The sequence below is a fragment of the Chionomys nivalis genome, chromosome 9 (genome assembly GCF_950005125.1).
Source record: "Chionomys nivalis chromosome 9, mChiNiv1.1, whole genome shotgun sequence".
Lineage (NCBI taxonomy): Eukaryota > Metazoa > Chordata > Mammalia > Rodentia > Cricetidae > Chionomys > Chionomys nivalis.
The window spans coordinates 44,675,477-44,699,345 of NC_080094.1; the positions used below are offsets into that span (position 1 = coordinate 44,675,477).

Consider the following 23,869-nt stretch of genomic DNA (forward strand, 5'->3'; position numbering starts at 1 on the left):
GCTCGGTGGCTACACTGGTGAGTTTTGTCAAATACTTACAGAAGAAGTAATCACAATTCTACAGCAATTCTTTCAAAAAAATCAAAGAGGATGGGCATGCAAGAAAGCTCAGCAAGTAAAGGTACTTATCAAATCTAACAACCAGGGCCGGGCGATGGTGGCCACGCCTTTAATCCCAGCACTCGGGAGGCAGAGGCAGGAGGATCTCAGTGAGTTCGAGACCAGCCTGGTCTACAAGAGCTAGTTCCAGGACAGGCTCCAAAACCACAGAGAAACCCTGTCTCAAAAAACCCAAAAAAAAAAAAAAAAAAAATCTAACAACCAGAGTTTGCTCCCCGGAACCCACATGGTAGATGGAAAGAACTGAATCCCACAAGTTATCCTCTGGCTTCAACTTGTCCACACACGCACACACATACACAAATCAGTAAGTGTAAAATTTGTTTTTAAAATACAAAGAGGATAAATACTTCCCGATGAACCTAAGAGAATATCAAATATTCAAATGATATTCAAGTATTACCCTGATACTAAAAACAAACAAATAAATTACAAGAAAAAATGTAAGTATTGATTATCAAGACAGCTGTAAAAAAATAGAATCAGGGCTGGGGATGCAGCTCAGTTGGCAGAGTGTTTCCTTTCAAGCATGAAGCCCTGGCTTCAATCCCAAACACCACATTGTCTGGGCTTGGTGGCACACACCTGTAAACCCAGCACAGGGGAGGTGAGGGCGGATGATCTGGAGTTCAAGTTCATCCTTGGTTACATAGAGTCCAGGGCCAGCCTAGGCTACAAGAGACCCTCTCAAAACAAAGAAACAAGCAAGCAAATTACTGGGGTTTTTGAGATGGCTCAGCTGTAAAGAGTACTTGCTGCTCTTTCAGAGGATTTGAGTTCAGTTCCTAGAACCCATGTCTGGTGCTCATGTAGCTTTGCTCCGGGGACTCTAATGCCCTCTTCTAGTCTCCATGGGCACCCGCCAACATGTGGCATACTGATACACAGACACACATACACATAAATAAAAATAAATGCTTAAAAATTTTAAATTAAGTTAAATATTCTAAACAAATTTTATTACTTGAATTCAACAGCACATTAAAATATGATACATATTTTTATAATACAAGTACAGTTTATTGGACAAAATGTGGTTTTAGTTTAATATTAGAAAACCATCTAATGTAGTTTAGAATACTAAAGCAAAAATTTTAGATGGATGATGACTCAATGATTAAAAGCATGTATTGCTCTTTCAGAGGACTCAGATCCTAGCATCAACATCAGGCGGTTAATAACTAACTGCTTATAACTCCAGTTCCAGGTGACCTGATGCCCTTTGGCCTCCTTGGGTACCCACACATATGTTGTCCATATAAATTCAACCAGGCACATACACAAATGTAATTTTCGAATCATAAAAAGTATGATTATCTTTAATAGATGCAGAAAACGTATTTGGCAAAATCTAATATCCATTTGTATTTTCTGGTCTTTTTGAAAGAGAGCCTCACTATGCCCCTGCTGGCCTGGAATCACTATGTAGAACTATACTGGTCTTAAACTTCCGGGGACCCTCCTACCTCCGCCCCAAGTGGTAGGATTACAGGTGCGTGCCACCATTCCCAATGCTAATGCAACTTCTTTTTCCTTTCCATTTTTTTATTACATTTTTAGATGGGTGTGTGTGTCAAAGGGCATATGTGGAGGTCAGAGGAGCTCTTGTAGAAATCAGTTGGCTCTCTCCTCCCACCATACAGGCTCCAGAGATCAAGCTTGGGGCGTCAGGCTTGGTGGCAGGCACTTTTAACTGCTGAGCCATCTTGTTGGCCCAACACCCATTCTTCATAAAAATGCTTAGTCACTAAAGCAGTAGGGATTTCTTCAACTTGATAAAGAACATTTATGAAAACCTTACAACAAAGTCTAAATGTTCTCCACCCAACATGAATTCACCACTACTAATCAACTTTATTTTGGAAAATACAGTCAGAATATTCAGACAAGAAAAGGCAAAGGTGTCTAAATTAGAAAGAATAATTTGACTTTATTTTCAAATGGCAGGATTGTGTATGTAGAAATCAGATGGACTCCTTCAAAGCCTCCTAGAACTAAATGAATGCCTTTGGTAAGGCTGTAGATTATTAAATCAATAGACAAAATCATTTGTGTTTAGAACAACTGGAAACAAACTTAAAGTAGTATTTATAGTAAATTAAAATAATAAAATAGAAACATTGTAATAGAAACAAATCTAAACAGATGTAAAATATCTATACTCAAAACTGAAAATATTAGTGAGAGTAAGGAAGAGCCAAATAAATGAAATATACCTGTAGGCACACTAGAAAATTCTTCGTTGTCAAGATAATAACTTTCCCCAAATTGATCCAGAAATCCAGTGTAATTCTAATCAAACCACTGGGCCTTTTTCTCTTGGAGGAAAAAAATAAATAAACCATGACTGCGAAGCTGGCTCATGGGTAAAAGTGTTTGTTGCACAAGCCAGAGGCTTACACTCAACCCCTAGAGCCCACCAAAAGGCACACACACACTAGCAGTAAAAATGTTTTAATTGGTAAACTGAGTCACAAGTTCATATGGAAATGGAAAGAATGAAGAATAGCCATACAAATGGAACCATGAAGGACAAGAGCTGGCAAGATTGCTTAGTGAGTAAAGGGGCTTGCCACCAAGTCTAATGACCTGATTTAAATCTCTGGGAACCACATAGTGGAAAGAGAACTGATTCCCACAAGCTGTGTAACTTCCACAAGTACACAGTGGTTTGCATGTGTATGTGCACACACAGAAAATAATAAAATTATTTAAAAATATATGAAGGATGGGGGCTGGAGAGATGGCTCAGTGGTTAAGAGCACTGCCTGTTCTTCCAAAGGTCCTGAGTTCAATCCCCAGCAACCACATGGTGGCTTACAACCATCTATAAAGGGGTCTGGTGCCCTCTTCTGGCTTGCAGGCATACATGCAGACAGAATACTGAGAATACTGTATACATAATAAATAAATCTTAAAAAAAATATGAAGGACAAATGTAGCGCTTACATTCTCCAGCTGCAAGGGTTATGGACTGGAGATGGAGCTCGGTCAGCACAGTGCTTGCCCAGCATGTAGGACATCCTGGATTTGATCCTCAACATGTATAAAACAGGGGTGGTGGTATACACCTGTGATCTCAGCACTTGGTAGGTAGAGGAAGAAGGATTAGGAGTCATCTCTGGGTCCATAGGGAATTCAAAGCTAACTTGGAATCCAGGAATCTATCTCAAAAATAAATATGTGTGTGTGTGTGTGTGCGCGTATGTGTGTACAGCAAAGAATAAAGGTAGTGTGCCAGAGCAAGGAGAGTCTTAAATAAATAGTGCAGTAATAACTGAGTATCTCCTGGGTGGAGAAGACAATAACAAAAAGAAAAATAAAGAAAATAAAAAAGCCAAACCACTTAACCCACCCAATCAATCAAACAAAAACATTTTGAACCAAGACCTCTCATCATCTATAAACATTTACTTAGGGGCTGGGGATGTAGCTCAGTGGGAGAGCCACATGCCTAGCATGCACAAGGTCCTGGGTTCTATACCTACCACTGTAAAAATTAGGTTGGCACCAGAGAGATTGCTCAGTGTGAGAGCATTGGCTGCTACTGCTGTGGACCCAGGCTTAGTTCCCAGCATCCATGTGGCAGCTCACAACCATCTGTAACTCCAGTTTCAGGGGATCTGATGCCCTTTTCTGGCCTCCTTGGGCACCAGGGATATGGTCCGCTTACATACACGTAGTAAAAACACTTATATGCATACAATATAAATAAGTAAATCTTTTAAAAATTAACTTAAATGGAACACAAACTTAAATATAAAGCCCAGACCTGATGTGGGATTCCCCTCTGTGTGCTGTGATTACCGTTAATGAATGGAGAAACTGCCTTGGCCTGTTGATAGGGCAGAACTTAGGTAGGCAGGGAAAAATAAACAGAATGCTGGGGGGGAAAAAGGCAGAGTCAGAGAGATGCCATGGACCCACCACTGGAGATAGATGTGCTGAAACTTGCTGGTAGGCCATGACCTTGTGGTGATATACAGATTAATGGAGATGAGTTAAATTAATAAGTAAAAATTAGCCAATAAGAAGTTGGTCCAGGCAGTGATTTAATTAATGCAGTTTCTGTGTGATTATTCTGGGTGTAAGCTAGCCGGGCAGCCAGGAAGAACAAGCAGCCCCCTCCCTCCTACACAGACCCATAAAACATAGAGGATCTCAGCTAGGACAACAAACACACAAGCCACAAAAGAAAGAATAAACACACATTAAACTTTCTTTGAATGAGTAAAACATCTGTTCTTCAAAAGGCATTACTATGAGATTAAAGACATAAACACAGACCGGGAGAAAACATTTGCCAAGTGTCTATCTGATGAAGCATTGCTTCTACAGTGGATGGAAAACTGCCCTGACTCAATACCAGGAAGAGAAGCTACCCAGTTAAAAAGGAAGGCGGTGTTGCTTCTCTGATTTCTTTCTCAGTCCATTTATCAGCTATACCAATTTTGGGCATATATCTAAAGGATGCAAAATCATATCATCAGGACATTTTGCTTAACTATGTTCAAAGCAGCATTATTTGTAAAAGCCAGAACCTAGAGATAACCGAGATGCCTCTCAACTGAAGAATGGATAAAGAAAATGTAGTATGTTTACATGGAGTGCTACTCAGCTATAAAAAATGATAACCTCATGAAATTTGTAGGCAAATGGATGGAACTAGAAAGAAGTCATTCTGGGTGAGGTAACCTAGACACAGAAAGACAAACATGGTATATACACACTCTATGTGGTTATTAGAAATAAAGTATAGGATAACCAACCTACAATTCACAGCCCCAGAGAGTCTGGATAACAAGGAGGGCCCAAAGAGGGATGCATGGATTTCCCTGGGAAGGGAAAGTAGAAAAGATCTCCTGAGTAAACTGGGGGCAGGGGTTGAGGGGCTGGAGGGATGGGAACTAGGAGGAGTGGGCTGGGTGGGCTGGGTGTGGAGGGAGGGTTTGAGGCAGGATGGAGGTGGAGAGTAACTAAAGAGACATCTTGATGGGGACTATTTTGAGGTTAGGGAGAAACCTAGTGCCAAGGAACCCACAAGGATGACCCCAACTAAGACTCCTAGCAATGGTGGAGAGGGGCCTGAACTTTGGTCACCTAATGTAAGCAGACTGGTGACATCCTAACTGCCATCAGAGATACTCAGCCCAGGAACTGATGGAAGCAGAGGCAGAGATCCACAATCATAAGAAAGGGATACTACCAGCCAGAGGGGGTCATGATGGGGGAACCCACAGAGACAGTGGACCTTAGCTCCGGAGAGCTAGCTCATAGTGGCTGGACCAAGAGTTAAGGAGCCTGCATGGGACTGAACTAGGACCTCTGCATGCGAGTGACAATTGTGTAGCCTGGTCTCTTAGTTAAGGCTTCTCAGAGCGGGAGCAGGACCTCTCCCTGGCGCTTGGCTGGCTTTTGGTAACCCTTTGCCCATGCTGGATTACCTCGCCCAGTTTCAACACAAAGGAGCTCAGTCCTGCCTCAACTTGGTGTGCCATGCTTTGTGCATGCCCATGGAGGCCTGCCCTTTTGTGAATGGAGATGGAGAAGGAGTGGATGGGGAGGGGGGATAGATGGGAAAGGGGAGTGGATGGGAGGAGAAGAGGGAGAGGAAACTGGTTAGTATGTAAAATAAATGAAAAATGTTATTTAAGTTAAAAAAAATTTAAAACTTTCATTTTCAAAAAAATGTCTTAGTAAGCAAAATTTAAAAAAAAAAAAAAAAAAAGAGGGCAGTGATGAGGATTTGAACAGCGACTTACCATGACACTGGGGATGGCAGATAAGCACATGAAGAAATGGGCGTCATTAGCACTTAGAGACACACGGATTAGAGGCACAATGAGAGTCTACTATCAGAACAGCTGAAATTAAAACTAGATCTTTCTAAGCGTTAATGGGAATGCAGAGGAGCCATGATGCTCAAACACTGACAGGAACGCCAAACGGTGCACACACTTCAGAAACAGACTGCTGCCTATGACACCAAATGCGCACCACCACGGAACTCCCGTTCTAGGCACTGACCCCAGAGAAACAAAAACATCACCCATATGGTGAGTGCATGGGAAGCTTTATGAAATTTTATTTGCAATACCCCCAAACTAGAAACAACTCAAAAGTCCACCAAAGAATCTCAAATATTGTCAAATTCATACAATGGAATCTGACTCAACAATGTAAAGAAAGGAACTACCGACTCATGCCACGGTGTGGACAAACCTCAAAGACCTGGGGCAAGTAAAATAAACCAGACAAAAAAGATCACATACTGTACTCCTAGACTGGCTTTGAACTTGAGGCAATTCTCCTGCCGTAGCCTCCCAAGTGCTGGGATTACGGATTTACTTGGTGAACTGCATACTACATATACATTTTATTGTTTATCATTATTTCTAAGTAAAACTATTCTTAAGATGAACTTCTAGTACCCTTATAATAAAAGGGAAATCATAACAAAAATGAACGATACTTAGCACTGAGCCAGTCACAATGCTCTATTTCCCCAGCCCCTGGAAAAGAGTTTTAAATAGATGGTAAATGGTGATTGTATAAATAAAGAAAACGGTAAAAAAAAAAAACTAACAAACATCCAACTTAAGAGGCTAGCCCGGCAGTGGTGGCACACATCTTTAATCCCAGCACTCAGGAGGCAGAGGCAGGTGGATCTCTGTGAATTTGAAGTCAGCTTGGTCTACATGGTCTACAGAGTGAGTTCCAGGACAGCCAGGATTGTTTCACAGAGAAACCCTGACTTGAAAAGCCAAATAAATAAATAAATAAAAAGCTAGAAAGGAATAATATAAACCCAATGAAGCAGAAATTAATGTACTGCAAAACAATAGACACTGGGAAAAGATTTTCAAGGTTAACAGTTTTTTGAAAATAAAAAGTACTGGAGAGATGGCTCAGGGGCTAAGAGCACGGGCTGCTCTTGCAGAGGGTCCAGGTTCAGTTCCTAGCACCACATGGCAGTTAGCAACTGTGTGTAACTCCAGTTTCAGGGGCTCCGAGGCTCTCTTCTGCCCTCCACAGGAAGCAGGCACACACGTGATGCACAGACACACATGCAGACAAAATACTCCAAAAACATAACAAAACAAAACAAAACAAAAAAATAAGTAATTTTGCTGGGCGGTGGTGGTGCACGCCTTTAATCCCAGCACTCGGGAGGCAGAGGCAGGCGGATCTCTGTGAGTTCGAGGCCAGCCTGGTCTACAAGAGCTAGTTCCAGGACAGGAACCAAAAGCTACGGAGAAACCCTGTCTCGAAAAATAAAAAAAAAAAAGTAATTTAAAAATATTTTCTTCTTTATTCTTCTCTCATACAATACATCCACCTGCAGCCTCCTCTCCCTCCCAGGCCCACCCGCATTCTTCTCCCTCAGATCCACTGCTCTTGTTTCTTGGCCTCCCAGTGATATCAGCTAACCAAGGCCTAACAAGATGCAATAAGATTAGGCATAAACTCTCATATCAACGCTGGACAAGGCAACCTAATGGGAGAAAAAAAAAGGTCCCATGAGCAAGCAAAAGAGTCAGAGACAACCCGACTTCCACTATTAGCAGTCCAACAAAAACCCCAAAAGTGGAGTAAAACACACAGTTTGTATGCCGAGAACCTAGTGTAGACCCATGCAGGTCTGTGGTTGCCACTTGATGGAGGAGTTACTTTCATTTAATAAAGAAACTGCCTTGGCCCATTTATAGGCCAGCCCTTAGGTGGGTGGAGTAAACAGACAGAATTCTGGGAGAAAGAAGCCGAGTAAGGGAGTCGCCATGATTCTCCCACTCCAGACAGACGCAGGTTAAGATCTTTCCTGGTAAGCCAGCTCGTGGTACTACACAGAATATTAGAAATGGGTTAGATCAATATGTAAGAGCTAGCCAATAAGAGGCCGGAATTAATGGGCCAGGCAGTGTTTAAAAGAATACAGTTTCCGTGTAATTATTTTGGGTAAAGCCATGCGGGCAGCTGGGTGCCGGGGACACAGCCCAGCCGCTCATATTACAACAGCCACTTCCGTCTCTGTGAGCCCCTATGATCCCTGAGACCCACAACCAAACATTGGGCAGAGTTTGTGAGAACCCAGCAGAAGAAGGGGACGATTATAGGAGTCAGAGGGGTCAAGAAGACCAGGAGAACACAGCCCACAGAAATAATAAATAAAAAGAAAAATTAAGCAGAAGTATAGGGAGGGACAACGTACTTCCACAGTCCCAGCAGTCATGAGGCGAGGCAGAAGGACAGCTACAAGTTTAGGCCAGCCTGTACTACACAGTGAGGGTCAGGAGAGCCAGGGCTGCATAGCAAGACCCTGCCTCAAACTAATAAACAAGAAATAATAAGCAGGCTGGGCGGTGGTGGCGCATGCCTTTAATCCCAGCACTTAGGGGGCAGAGGCAGGTGGATCTCTGTGAGTTTGAGGCCAACCTGGCCTACAAGCGCTAGTTCCAGGACAGGCTCCAAAGCTACAGAGAAACTATGTCTCAAAAAAAAAAAAAAAAAAAAAAAAAAGTAAGGACACAGAAAGAGAAAAAAAAAGGTTCACAACTAAAAACTCAGAAATTTATTTATTTATTTATTTATAGACAGGGTTTCTCTATTATGTAGCCCTGGCTGTACCAGAACTACCTATGTAGACCAGGCTGACCTTGAACTTACAGAGATCCACCTGCCTCTGTTTCTTGAGTGCTTGGGTTAAAGGTGTGTGTCACCACATCCAGGCAGAGAAATTATAAAAATAACATTATGAACAACTTTACAGAAACAAATTCGAAAACTTAGGAGCAATGCACAGATTTCTCCCCATGCAGCTCACTGAAACAGTAAAGGAGGCCTGGAGAGCAGCTCAGTGACAGACACTCCCCTGGCATGCAGGAGGCTCGGGGCTTGAAGAAAAAGAAACAGAGGGCCTAAGGAGTTTTCTGACCAGTGAAAACACACAAACTGGAGACAAATTATAACAAAATTTCACAGAACAAATCCAAACTCACTCAACAGACAATAAAAAGGAAATCAGAGCCCACTTAATAACTTAATGCTGGAAAATCATGGGTCAAAACCACACAATAAAAGGCAAATTATAAAAAAGTTACAAATCACAGATGAACATAAAAAGCAAGCACCTTAAACATGATTGTCGGAGCAGCTAGCATGGCAGATTAAGAGAGAAAATCCTCACAGGCTCTCTACACCATGAGCCAGGTGGGAGTAAACTTCGTTGACATTAATGGGGATGCTCATAGCATAAGCATGAGACCTGGGTTTGATCCCTAGCATTCATGTAAAAAGACTAGAGGTCTCAGACTTCTGTAACCCTAGTAGAGGGGATGGAGACAGGCAGATTCCTGGAGCTCACTGGCCAGGCTGTCTAATCAATCTACGCACAGCAGCTTCAGTGAGATACTATCTCAAAAGGTAAGGCGGAGGAGATGGAGCAAGACATCAGCTTCGACCTCTTACCTCCACATGTGTGCACACAAGTAAAAAACTCACAAAATCCCATTAACGTAATTCAGCACAGCAATGGGTAAACAGATTAAAGGGGAAAAGCTATATGATCAACTCGAGACGTGCAGAGAAAAGCAACATTTTAAATTCAACACCCAGGGCTGGAGAGATGGCTTAGTGGTTAAGAGCATTGACTGCTCTTTCCAGAGGACCTGGGTTCAATTCCAGAACCCACATGGCAGCTCACAATTGTCTGAAGACCCAGTTGCAGAGGATCTGACACCTTCACACCAATGCACATAAAATAAAGTTAAATAAACCATAAAAAATACTTAAAAAAAATAAATTCAACATCCATTCATGATTTAAATGGAAAACCACCTTTCTTAACCCAATGGAATTTAATCAGCAGATAGGTAGCTGGAGTTAGCATTCTTTTACGTTGCTGTTTTGAGAAAGGGTATTAAGTGGTACAGGGTAACCTTGAACTTGCAATGTAGCCAAAGATAACCCTGAACTTCCGAGTCTCCTCCCAACTGTGTGCCACTGTAGCAGTGATACTTTGCAAATGTTTTCTTTCAAATCAAGAACGGAGCTGGGTCTAGTGGTCCAGACCTGTAATCCCAGGAACTTGGAAGGTGGAGGCAGGAGGATCACAAGTTCAATGCCTGATGAGACACAGAATGAGACCGAGGCCAGCCTGAGAAACTTAGTGAGACCCTGTTTCAAAATAAAAAGTAGAAAGAGAAATGAGGAGTCATAGGAGGAAGGAGGGAGGGTAGTGAAGAGGGGAGGGAGGGAGAACCCACCCACCAAACAGAAGACAACCAATCAAATAACTAACTAACTAAATATATTATCTGCATGCCAAGTAGCCAGGACTATACAGGAAGGCACTATTTCAAAACAAAACAACAAGAATGCCCATTACAAGCCAGGCATGGTGTTTACTCAACACTTTGGAGTTTGAGGCTGAAGCTAGCCTGGGTTATATAGGGAGATGCTGTCTAAAAAAAGAAAAAAGAAAAAACAAAACAAAACAAAAAACTTGGTTTTTTTTTTTTTTTTTTTTGGACAGGTTGGCTTAGAACTATTATACAGACCAGTCTGACCCCAAACGCACAGAATTCTGCCTGCCTCTGCTCCCTGAGTGCTGAGACTAAAGGTGTGCACCAATATGCCCAGTTTACAGTGCTTATGGTACTCAAGGCTGTACTTGTAGTCCTATATAATGCAATAAAGCAAGAAAAGTCATACACAAAAGGCCTGGATAGTTAAAACAGCTGTTTGAATAAATGGCATGGACGCAGAAAGTAAATCAAATTAAAGCAAAAGATCACATATGAAAATCAGTTGCATACAACAAATAATATGTGGGCATGATGGCTCAACAGGAGGGAATTTCATGCTTAGTTAAGAGTCCGTGGGTGAGGCTGGAGAGGATTCATCAGGTAAGAGCACCGGCTGCTCTTCCAGAAGACCCAGGTTTGGTTTCTGGCATCCACAATGTGGCTTACAATCATGTATAACTCCAGTTCCAGATCTGATGTCCTCTTCTGACCTCCGCACACCGTCTCTCTCTCTCTCTCTCTCTCTCTCTCTCTCTCTCTCTCTCTCTCTCTGTGTGTGTGTGTGTGTGTGTATTGTGCAGGCAAAACATCTATACACATAAAAATTTTTTAAAAACTGTAAAAATCCATTGCTGAGTAGGCACAGGCTCTACGGTTGAGCTTGCTATGGTTTTGCTAAGTGGTCAGACTGTCAAAACGCCTCCTCATATTTCTATTTACACCCACAGACCTGGGCTGATCTCAGCCTTGGTCTGGAAGCTACTTCATACAGTGGGTTCTAGTCAGTGGGGCAAAACTGGTCAGAGAGCTGAGAATAAGAAACCGAATTCTCAGTTCTAAATGTATCAACCCTACCACCAAGAAAGAGTAGAAAGAGTAGTGGTTCTCACCCCAAGGGTCATGACCCCTCAAAGACAATTGGAAAACACAGATATTTACATTAGAATTTGTAACGGTAGCAAAACTACAGCCACGAAGCAGGAAGAACACTAATTTTATGGTTGGGTCCCCACAACATGTGGAACTGTACTGAAGGGTCCCGGCATCAGGAAGGCTGAGAACTACTGAGCCAGAAGATGGGTTAATGCTGTGAGATGCTGTCTTTTGGACTGGATGTGGCCACTGTAATCACAAACCCACAGCAGCTCTGGTTAGCTGCACAAGATCAAGTCACCCAAAATTCTAGCAGAGATGGGGTAAACAATCTCCAGGCCCCCACTCCTTACTGAGGAGCTACTGTTGTTGACAGTTGATGGAAGGAGAATTATTTTTTCGATGATCGGTGTGATTCCCATGATTCCCAAGCCCCAGTGAATGACCCCACACTCCCACACTGGTGTACATGTGCTGTTAGTGAGCTGTTCCAAAAAAAAAAAAAAATACATGATCAGGGTGGTGGTGGTAGTGCACAATTTTAATTCCAGCACTCAGGAGGCAGAGGCAGGCAGATCTCCGTGAGCCTGAGGCCAGCCTGGTCTCCAGAGTGAGTTCCAGTACAGCCAGGGCTACACAGAGAAATCCTGTCTCAAATATAAAACAAAAACCATGAAGTTGGGAGAATGTTAATGGGAATATGGGTGGGTTGATGAGTTGGGATAGGGAAACCGGGGTAGATACGATCATATTTATTGTACATATGCATGAATTTCTCAATAATAAAAATTAAAGTTACAATTTAAAATAGGAACAAAATATATAAATCTTCATGAGAAGATATGTATATCTGAGTGGCTCATTCCTTCATCTCTTGAAGTCCTTCCTCAAATGCCACATTCCCAGTGAAGTCAACCGTGACCATTCCATTTTAAAATTGATTGAAAATTGCACTTCTCCATCATAATTATTTTCATTTGTCCCTATGTCCCCCATTTCCTTCTAAAAGACTTAAACTTTATATTAGTAGATTCTAAAATTCACATGAGAACACAGCAAGCCAAAACAGCCAACATTTTCTTGAAAAAATTATTACCTAACTCCCTGCACTTTCTTCTTTCATGAGGACAGGTATTTTTGTTTGATTTATATATTCTTTTATATTTATATATAAAGCCTGAAACTGTTCCTGGGGTCTCTTGGTTCTTGTCTTCTTGAAGAAAAGAATTCAGTCAAGAGACATAGACAATTTAAGCAGAAGTTTATTTAATAAAGTAAGCAAAATAAACACTCCAAAAGAGATTGTGGTGGACTGCCTCAAGGCAGGTTGCAGGCCAGGAGGTTCTGTGGATTCTGCATTTGGATTTTTAAAAACGTTTTCATGCATATTTATGAAATTAAGAGTCAGACTGATTACAGAAGGTAACCCTTTCCCTCCCAAACCTTGGTGGACCAGATCTCCCTTTTAGAGTACTCGCTTCCATGCTCCTCTAGAAAACCCCACATACGGAGGGTGTCAAAAGCACAGTACAGGGCTGGAGAGAGGGCCCAGAGGAGAAGAGCTCTTGTTGCTCTTGCAGAGGACCCAGGTTTTGTTCCAAGCACCCACACGACAGCTCACAACCATCTGTAACCTGAATTCCAGGGAATCCAAAGCCCTCTTCTGACCTCCTCTGGCTGGCACCAGGCACACATGTTATGCACATACATATGTACACACAAGCAAAATACTGATACACATTAAAAACAAAAAGCCACAATACAAGTAATATTATAATGATGTCAGGTCTTTTGAGAACATAGACCCTTTGTGAATGCATGTGTGTGGGAAGATGCCCTCTGGTACCTTGAGAACTACACATATGTGGGAATATGCCCTCTGACACCTTGAGAACTGCACTGTGTGGGAACATGCCCTCTGACACCTTGAGAACTACATGTGTGTGGGAAGATGCCCTCTGGTACCTTGAGAACTGCACTGTGTGGGAAGATGCCCTCTGGCACCTTGAGAACTACATGTGTGTGGGAAGATGCCCTCTGGCACCTTAGCTCCAATAACTCAACTACATTTTCAAGGGTGCTTAACCACAAAGACACAGTCTTATCTCTAGCTCCTTGTCTATGTGGTATCAGAATCTGGTACATACACTATTTACCCAGTAAGTACATGTGGCCTTGGAAAATTATACAACTTTACTGAACGTCATTAAAAGTAGCTGCATAAATGGACAAATATTCATTGCAATATTACTCAAAGAATATTACTACACACTTAGCGTGTGTGTGTGTACAAGTGTGGATTGGTGTGAGAATCTATACAAGTAGATTCTAAAATCTGCATGAAAACACCAAAGGCTCGGGGCTGGAGAGATGGCTCAGCGGTTAAGAGCATTGCCTGCTCTTCCAAAGGTTCTGAGTTCAATTCCCAGCAACCACATGGTGGCTCACGACCATCTATAATGAAGTCAGGTGCCCTCTTCTGGCCTGGAGACACACACACAGACAGAATATTGTATACATAATAAATAAATAAATATAAAAAAACTTTTAAAAAAAAGAAAAAAAGAAAACACTAAAGGCTCAAATGTCCAGTATTCTCTTGAAAAAATATTTAGCGAAAGTTAGTGACTTGTCCTATATTCTTTTCCTACATCATCATCATCATCAATCTATAGTGATCGAAATGACCCACTTCATTGTCAAGGGTGTCTAGCCACAAAGAGACACAGTTGCCACAATATGGTTGCAGTTTTCTTTAGTTACCTCATCTCTAGCTCCTAAGATGTTACTAAAACCAACAGGGAGCTGTGATGTCAACATCTATTGCCCCAGTACTGTACTAGGGAGGACAAGAGAATCATAAGTCCAGTGGTAGCTTGAGTTACACGGTGTCTCAAAAACAATAAATAACAAGTAGGTAAATAAGGAAATAAATGCATAAACAAGAAAAAACCCAATAATTGAAAAAGAAAAATGGAGGCAAGGCATGGTGGAACGCGCCTTTAATCCCAGTACTTGGAAGGCACAGGCAGGCAGATCTCTATGAGTTCAAGACCAATCTGGTCTATATATCTAGTTCTGGGCCAACCAGAGCTACACAGTCAGACCTTGTCTCAAAACAACAGTAAAACAAACAAATAACAACAAACACAACTCCAACTACACAACATATTATTTAGAGATTATATAATCCATGATAACTCAATTTAGAAATAAGTCACACTCAACTCCACGAGAGGACTAGACAATGGTACGAAAAAAAAAGCTGGTTGTAGTGAGATTTTTAATTTTTGTTTATTGTTTTGTGGGGCAGGGTTGCCCTGTGTATCCTAGGCTGGTCTCAAATCTATCCATCTTTCATGGTTTTTATTTTATTTTTCTTTGGTATTTATCATATAGAACATAACATTTTTGCTTTAAAAAATAAATCCCTTATGTGAGCATTTGCCTGAGTATGTGGACATATACCACATGTGTGCCTGGTACCCTAGGATGTCAGAAGAAGGAGCTGGATCCCTTAAAATGGAATTACTGATAGTAGTAACCATCATGTAGGTGCTGGGAACAGAACCCAGGTCCTTGCAAGAGCAACAACTATTCAACCATTGAGCCATCTCGCCAGTCCCACAGGATAAACTTTAAAAGTAGTCTTAGGGGTGAGGGTGTAGCTCAGCAGGAGAGTACCACAGAAGCCCTGGGTTTCACCCTTAGCATCTCCAGAGTAAAATAAAATGATGTTTATTTGAAAGTCTTTCTAAACACAGCGAGAATCTAGAATATTTTTTTTAAAAAAATGAAAGACCAAACAAACTTCATCACAACACCGTTCAAAGACAACAGCCAAACGGAACAAACACAAACAGCTCATAGCAAAGAACTGATTTCTTTCAGATAAACCACTAAGAAACGCCAACTCTTAGAGAAAACTTAGCACAAAACATGAACAGACCGTGAAAAAGAAACAAGAGGTTAGGCTCGGCCACTCAGAGAACGAGAAACGGAAGTTGCTGGGACGCGACTGCTCGGTTACTGACGGAGACAGGGGAAGCAGGGGAGCCATTGCCTGCTGCAGCCCAGCCCTCTGTCACCCTCGTTGCGTCAGACCTTGGAGCTTTCGCTCCTAAATCACAATCTACAATCCCAGTGCTGCTCCTGTATACGGTCCCTGACGACTGCAATGTCAACTCAGGCTTTTTTCTTCCAATACTCTCTCCACCCATTCCTTGGGCATTTCCCCCGGTTGACATTGCTCCCCTCTATTGCTGGCCACATGTCACTAACAAATTCAACACAAAATCCTCCTACCCACAGGCAGTCTACTCTCCAACTTGCTTCTGATTTCCTGCCTGTCACTCATTTCCAGCAATTCTTCAGTCCCTTCTGAACCTACGTCCCCTCTCCTGTGCTTCTCCCCTCAGTCCGCCTGAGTCCCATTTCGGCTCTGTAAGGCCATCTTGCCCAGGACTTTCGCCGTTTTACCACCCCACCTTTTACTGTGCTCAACTGGCAACCCCTCCCCTGGGGCTCACACAACCACTCACCTGTTCTGCAGCTCTACCTGTATGGTCCAAGATGGCCACAAAACTAAATATATGGCCACAGAACTCGGGCAGGCCCTAGCGCTGCTTGGCAATGATGTAAGATTTCCCCCAGACCGTTCGCTCTCCTAGACAAACATTTCATCCCCTACTGTCTCCCTCTCCATCTTCATCCTCAGCTGTTGACCTTCCTTCTTCACTGAGAAAACAAAGCAATCATAAAAACAAAACCAGAAAGCAATCACAAGAGAGTATCGGCAAGCTCCCACGCTAACCCTCTTTAGAGGCCATGTTCTCTGTCTTCTCCACCGCCTCGCTGGACCAATGGTCTGGGTTCCCAAACAAACCAGAGCATCCACCCAAGTACCAGAGCCTACCCCTTTCACTAGCTGCAGGACATTAGCACAGAAATCCTCCCTCCTCTTTCTTGCATGCTGGATGCCTCTCCAGGTATCACACTGGAGTTTTCCCTGCCCTTACTTGCAATGCCCCCGCCTCCAGCCTGCTTCTCTGGCCCCTTCAAGGTTGTTCTACAGTTGTTTCTGAACTCTACAATCCCATTCACTTTGTACATGCTAGGGAGCAAGCTGAGTCCTGACTGTACTGTTGACATGGGCATCCAGAACTCCAGCAGCTCAGTCCCACAGGAGGGCAAAGCCTTCCCCAGGTGAGGCGGAGAGGGAAGGGAAAGCCTTCCTTGGGTCTGGGTCTGAGTGCTGACAGTATGTGCAGACCCACCGCCACCAAGCCCACCACGCCCACCACCCAGTGTTCACATCCTGAAGACAGCTCTCCTGCAGAAATTGCTCCTACTGAGGTTAGCTAAACCTACCTCCTTGTTCAGCCATATGTGACAACCCCGACTGCTTGTTTATCTGTATGTAATAACCTCACCCCCTTGTTCAGCCGTATGTAATAACCCCGACTGTTTATCTGTATGTAATAACCTCACCTCCTTGTTCAGCTGTGTGCAACAATCTACATCTCCATGACATCTAACTGTGTATGTTAAACACACTGAGCTCCTGGGATGCCGAGGCTCCTCTATGAGACTGAGCACAGAACACCCAATCCAAGCTTTTCTGTGTGCCCATGTGTTTGTCGTTCCTTCACTGGCTGCCCAGTGCTGTGCAAGGGCTTGGCCATGCGCCTCAGCTCCACTGAAACAGGACTGCTGAGGTCATCGCTATCTTCGACACTGCTAAAGCCAACCATCAGTGTTGAGCAGTGCTGGTTACAGTTGCCTGCTGCCTCCTCCTTGGGGCATCTTCGGATGTAACCTCCAGGACACAGCACAGCCTTGATTTGACTCTTACCTCACTGGCAGCTTCTCTGCATTCTCCTTTGCTGGTTCTACATCTCCATGACATCTAAACACTGGACAGCTCCGGTGCAGCCCTCAGAACTCCCGTTTTCTACCAACACTCATCTCCCAATCTCATTTATTCACTTTACATCCACAGCCTGCATCCTTCCCTTAGGACCTCCAATCGTGTTTCCAGCTTCTTTTTAAACCTCCCACCTGGGTGCTTAGTTAGCCTTCCAAGCATGGTATGGCTACAACCAAACTCCTAGCATTTCACCCTGCCAACTTGCTCTCCCAGAACAGAGCACCAGCACCTGGCCCTCAGCAGCCCCACTCTCTGTGTCTCTCCTTAGATGTCCTTCACCATTCTGTCACGTCCTGATTCCTCTCTGGTTCCTTTGCTAAAGGAGTTGAGGGCTGCAGCTCCAGAAAACTTGTCCTAGGGACTTCTCTCAACTGGCATTTCCTTGGTCCCTTGGGAAGTCTCACTGACCTCAGAGCTACCCACATAGCACCTTAGGAAATCTCTCGGCTTCCACCCCTCTGCTGAATGCTCAGTGGCTCAGTCCAGGTCCCCCCCCTCAAGCCGGTACCTGTCGATAATGACCGGATCTGAAGGCGTCTCATTCCGGTTGCCACAGCTCTTGCGGTCACAGCACCGGCTGAAGAAAAGACGAAGATAGAAAGAAATGATGAAAGAGTATGAGGGGCCAGGCCCAATGAGGGATCAGATGTCCTGCTCTGGGTGTAGAATTCCTGTGTGAAGGGGATCTCTTACAAGAGAAAGCCAGGAAGGGTCTTGGCAGGACCCTTGGCAGCCTAGTTCTAGGAATGGGGTTAGCTGTGAAACCTTGGGGTTAGCTGTGAAATCCATCAGCAGTGGATCATCCACAGTGTCTCTTCGATGACCACAAAGTGAACCTGCCCCTGTAAGAGGTGTCCTGACCCAGATGTGTCCTGTGCCCGGCACTCCAGAGGCCTTCTCTAGCTTTTTAAAATTATTATTATTTTAATCACTTTTCTTCCAAGGGTAGTCACTGTCTCAAGAACATGTTTCTAAACATATTTTCTTTCCACATATTGGGAACTGTCTCTGAGGCACTGGAGGACTGATGTATCTAGGGAAGCCCTTCAGGAAATGCTAGGCTCTAGGGTAAAGAAAGGGGGGAGCTAAGGGCTGCTTCCTTCTCCCTACCCCCAACTTATCTACCAAAGAGCTGCCCGGCATTTCTCACTTCTAGGCAGCTTGCTTTCCTCCACCAGGCCCCTAAGCAAATCCCAGAGCCCTCTGTGTTGCCCAACCCAGCCCTGTCCCCATCCTCCCAGAGAGCTACTCCCTGGAGCTTTATTAGTTAAGTTTCCAGTAGCAGTAGGAGGCCTCTCTTGCAAAAACACTTAGAGAAGTCACATAAACAGGCCAGGCTAATGGGGCCTCAAGGAGCCTCTCCCCTGCCCATGCTTCCCCAGGGACCTGGTGGTTGTTGTGAAATAGAAAAATGCTTGACAGGGGACTTGGGCTGTAGCTCAAGGAGGTACAGTCTTGTCAATGTCAAGGTACATCTGGAGGTACCACCTTACCTGCACATGATCTCATGAGTGAGCAGCACTCGGCACATTTCAGGATTCTTGTCTTGTCCCTCATAGATGATAGCCTGGGGAGGAGGAAGCGTGCAGGCTGGCGGGGAGGGAGGTTCCTCTCAAGTCCCCGTGGCAAGCACAGTGAGCCTATGGGTCTACCCTGGTGACTCCCAAACCCAGACCCAGGAGAGGTCCCACCCCAGGAAAGCTCATGTCCTTTGCCCTGATCTGAAGAGTCCAGGGGTGGAAAGCAGGAACCTGAAGCCTGGCTGCTCAGGTGGAGGACAGCCTTCTACCCTCAAATAGGACCGTCACCTAGGTGACAAGAATGGTGCCAGGTCTGCAGATTCCCTGCTGGTGGAGCAGACAGGCTCCTGGTCCCACCCTGCCTTATGCTCCTACCCTCACCCACTCCCAGCATCTCCTTCCGTGCAGGCTGCTCTATGCTACAGTGGGCTTCTCCGCCTCTGCGCATGCGTATTGTCCCTTTGCAATTCCTGCTAACAGACCACCGAGCTGCCTCCCCCCCCCCATCACTTCCCCAGCTCAGACCAGCACGATGCCCTTGGACTGTTGGAGCCCCTCTTGCACAGTCTCCCAGCAGCCCCTGTCCTGAACAAGAAGTGAGCTTCTCGAACTGTAAATCTGGCTCCCTGCTCTAGCCTCTGGGCCTGCCAGCCTTCCTCTGTGTGTAGGTTCTTTTCTCTGTAGGCTCCCACACGCCACCCAGAACCACTGCCATTGCTTGGCCCACCTTCCCTGTCAAAGTGACCGAGAGCTTTCTGGATATAAACCATTCTGTTTTGCCTTGGTGGAGGCTGCTAGAAGCGCCTGTCCATTACAACAGCGTGCAAGTTGCCGTGCTTCATTCCAGATCCACTAATCTGGCCCATTTACGAGGCGAGCTCCTTCTCCCAGCATGTTTCTGAAAGGCTCGAGACTTGGGCTGCCTCTCAGAGTGCATCAGGTTGGTTTCCCTGAGCTGCTTTGGTCAGTCCCAAGCCTCCTTCCTGGGACCAGCGTATCATCACCATGCTGAGTGTCTACAGGATGAGCTCTGGGGCCGCACACAGGTCTCTTTTCTGACCCAAAGCACCCATCCCCCTTTGCAGTTGGCTTCCTCTTGAGAACTGCTCTCAGTGGAGTTGCCTCTACTGTGTGCTCTTGCCTTGGGCATGGTCCCAACTGACTGAGAGAGAAAGCAAAACGTCCAGCGCTGTTTCTATTCTACTGATCTCTGTGGATTGGGCTAAGGCTGAACTCTACCTGAGACCACCTGCTTCCTGGGTTTCTTGCTGTCCTGATCCCTTTCCTCTCCTCCGAGGAGGCCTTTTCCTCCTCACCAATAAACTACACGCCCCTGATTTTGTGCCTAAGATTGGGTTGCTAAGGGATATGACTTAAATCAGGGTCTTTTTGTAAATACTTTCTTTTCCAGACTGGAGAGAAAAAGCACAACCTTCTTGCCATAGGCAGGGAACTGGGAGAGCAGTGAGAGTAAAGCCACAAGAAAGACAGAGGGGTTAAGAATGTTTACTCAAACCAAGTCTAGGATGGGCCTGAACATCCCCCAGGCTGGCTCACCTGTTTCGACATGGAGTCAATGAGACGCACGTAGAGGTCTTGCTCTGTCCGAAGTCCTAGGATGGGAAGGTAGAAAGAACTTGCTGTCTGGGGGCGTGAGGAGGCCGCGGATGACTATACCCACACCGTCTCCAGCCCTGATGAGGGTGCTTGTGTCTCAAGGTGCTTTAGTACCCAGACTCTGCTTACCATTGTTATACACCAGCCGAAGGCGGTAATGGATCCCGTTGTTTGTTTTCTCTGTCCCAGGCTCCTGCAAGGACAAGACAGGAGGATGTTCAAGCACTCAGGGCCTTCAACCTCCATCACCCATACCCCCCTTCACCCGTACCTGCCACTGAATCCCACTGTCCTTCTTTGCCTTCCAGCCATTCACCCATGCTTTCCCACTCCTCTTCCCCAGGGTGCATGTGTGTGCGTGTGTGTGCACATGTGTGTGTGCACGTGTGTGCGTGTAAGCGGCAGGGTCCCTGCAGCCCTCCCATCATCCCAGTGCTAGGCCCCAGCCAGCCCATGAGCCTCTCACTCGATCCTTTTCCACGAAGTCGATGAAGGCTGTGCGCTCCACCTCCACGGGCTGCCCCTGCCGGTCGTACATGGCCAGCACGAAGTGGAAGAAGTTGGACTTCCTGAGGTTGGAGGGGGGCTGCTTTTCAAAATGTGCTCTTGCCAGGCCCACGCCACTGTGGGAGGAAAGGAACTGGAAAACCACTGGAAGGGCCCTCCAGTGAGGAAGACCACAGGGGTTCTGGCCAGGCAGGTGGCTGGCCAGGAGTAGGCTCTGACATGCCAAGAGTTTAGACAAGAGGTCAAATTAGATGGGTCCTTCCATCCTGGACAGGACCATATCCGTTCCATAAGGAGGCCTCCAGTGCTGAGGATACCCCAGTGTGCTTCTTTGAGAAGAAACACCACAGGTGCTGTATGAAGGCATCCTGCCAGGCTTCTCCCTGGGACCCATATTCAGGAAGGCCTAGCTCTAAAATCAAGTGTATAAACGGTAAACCAATTCATTGTACTGTCCAGAGGCATTCGGGACATCAAAGGGGACCTAGGAGGTTCTGGAATGAGTTTCTCATTGAACCTCAACTTTCAGCTAGGGTTTCACTGAAACTATGGCATTGCCTATGACGTGATATCCATCAGACTACCAGGACACTGAACTGGTTCCAGGCTATCTGTCTGCCCATTCTAGACCTTGGACAATGGCTACAGATGGGGAATACACTCTCTGGGTGCAGAAGACATGATTCCAGCTTCAAGACAGCAAGGCCTCTACACAGGAGAATCTCCTAGTTTGGCCTTATGAAAGGTTTTCTCCTGGCTCATCAGAAACCTTGCTCAGAAGCAAGAAGGAAGAGAAGAACGAGGCCTTGTTTACCAGACTGCCCCTAAACTCTAGTGAGGCACTAAACTCTGTAACACGCAGCACATAACACTGGAATTAAATGCCTGGAAGAGGAGGGAACTCACAGGCAGAGAGTTGGAACAAGGGTCCAAATATGTCATCGTGTAAAAAAACAAAGGAGGAAAATATTATTTCAGTTTTGTTGTTGTTGTTTTTGGTTTTTTGGCTTTTTATTTGGTGCTTTGGTTTGGTCTTGTTTTTGAAATAGGGTCTCTGTAGTCTAGGCTGGCCTGGAACTCACTATGTAGTTCAGGCTGGCCTCAAACTTGCTGTGATCTTCCTGCCTCAGCTTCCCAAGTGCTGGGATTATGGTATGAGCCACCACACCTGGCAAAAAAAAAAAAAAAAAACAAAGGATAATTCTTTTGTGGGATATGGGAGAGACTTACAGGTACTGTGGCTTTCCCAACACCCCCAGGGAGTATAAACTCAGAAACCGGAAGAAGCAAGAGAGCAGAACAAAGAGCCCCAGAAATAGCTGTAAGGGCAAGTCCCAGTGGATCAACACTGGGTGAGGGATGTCTCTCAGTTGGGAAAGTGACTGCCTAGCACGAAGGAAGCCCTGGGTTCAATACCCAGTGCCATAAACAACCAGGACTGGTGGTGCACACCTGTAATCCCAGGACTCTGGAGGTGGAGACAGGAGGATTGGAAGCAAATCCTTGGCTACATAGTGAGTTGGAGGTGAGCATGAGATACAGGAGACTCTGTCTCAAAAGAGAGAAAGGAGGTGGAAATAATGGGAACGGGGCTGGGGAGATGGCTCAGTGCTTAAAGTGCGCTTGTCACATAAATGTGAGGACTTCAGAGCCCCAGAACCCACAAAGATGCTGGGTGGATATGGCATTGCTACAAAGGCAGGGACAGAAGGTACACATCACAAGCTGGTTGGCTAGCCTAGTCATATGGATGAGCCCTGGGCTCAACTGAGAGACCCTGCCTCAGTGAGTGAGCTGGAGAATGATCAAGGAAGACATAAATCACGGGCCGCCACATGCAGACATATGCATGTGCACCCATGTACATACATCACATATACATATTCATGGGGATGTAGAGCGAGGAGAAAAAAGTTTGCTTGGAAGTTCCTGCCAGACTGTGTAGGAATATGAACACTAGGAAAAGTCCAGACTTTCTTCTCCAGGCCAGGCATTCCAAAGCAATGCTCTTACAGATTTCCTTATCTTCTCCCTAGAAAAGAGTGATGCGGCCACACTGCTGGGAAATGTGATTCACAGCCCACAGGGGAGTCTTTAAAGGCTTTAAGACGCCCTACAGAATGGAGTCTGCTTCAGTTTACTCAGGCTAGTGTTCCACATGCGTTAGGTCCCTAGACTTCAAGATGATGGTTCCCAAGGATTCTGCCTCTTGATACCCATGTGCCTAAGCAGGTTCCTCTCATAATGTGTTTCTGTTGGCCCATGTGGCCAATAGAATATAACAAAAATAACAGCACATGCCTTCCACACTCGGGTCTTGAAAGCACTATAGCCTCCGCCTTATTCTTTTCCTTGACTCATTACACAGGGGAAGCCAGCGCTAGTAAAACCCAGTGCCCAGGACTGGGATGTGGCTCAGTTGGTAAACTGTGTGCTTTATAAGCATGAGGACCTGAGTTTGAATCCCTAGAACCAACACAAAAAGTCAAACGTGGTGTTGTATGCTTGTAATCCCAGAGATGGCAAAATGGGAAGCAAAGATAGGGGAATCCCTGGGGCTTGCTGGTCACTTGGTGAAGTCCCAGGCCAGTGAGACCTCTCTTAAACAGAAGGTAAAAGGTGCATGAGGAGTGACAAGCAGAGGCTGTCCACTGACTTCCACACATATGCACCATATGTGAACACACACTCATGCACACGTGCGTGGGCGCGCGCACACACACACACACCAGCATCCCAGATGCACATAGGCATGCTTCCTTGACAATGACTACTAAATT

General features: G+C 45.1%; 1 protein-coding gene across 5 annotated transcripts in view; it reads right to left on the minus strand.

The window, feature by feature from the left end:
- Ebf4 (EBF family member 4) overlaps window positions 1–23,869 on the minus strand; it is a 71,919-nt gene that overhangs the window by 38,867 nt on the left and 9,183 nt on the right. For 4 of the 5 annotated variants that reach the window (XR_009057713.1, XM_057780579.1, XM_057780577.1 and 1 more), the window contains exons 3-7: window positions 21,049–21,205; window positions 20,712–20,775; window positions 20,523–20,578; window positions 18,939–19,012; window positions 17,954–18,022 (exon numbers count right to left, since the gene is read on the minus strand). Coding sequence is in view for 4 of the 5 variants with exons in the window: in XM_057780579.1 (XP_057636562.1) it covers window positions 17,954–18,022; window positions 18,939–19,012; window positions 20,523–20,578; window positions 20,712–20,775; window positions 21,049–21,205 (420 nt within the window). In the remaining variant the exon portion in view is untranslated. Of the gene's footprint in view, window positions 1–17,953; window positions 18,023–18,938; window positions 19,013–20,522; window positions 20,579–20,711; window positions 20,776–21,048; window positions 21,206–22,171; window positions 22,256–23,869 lie in introns of those variants that run through there. The other variant, XM_057780581.1, reaches the window with a different exon arrangement.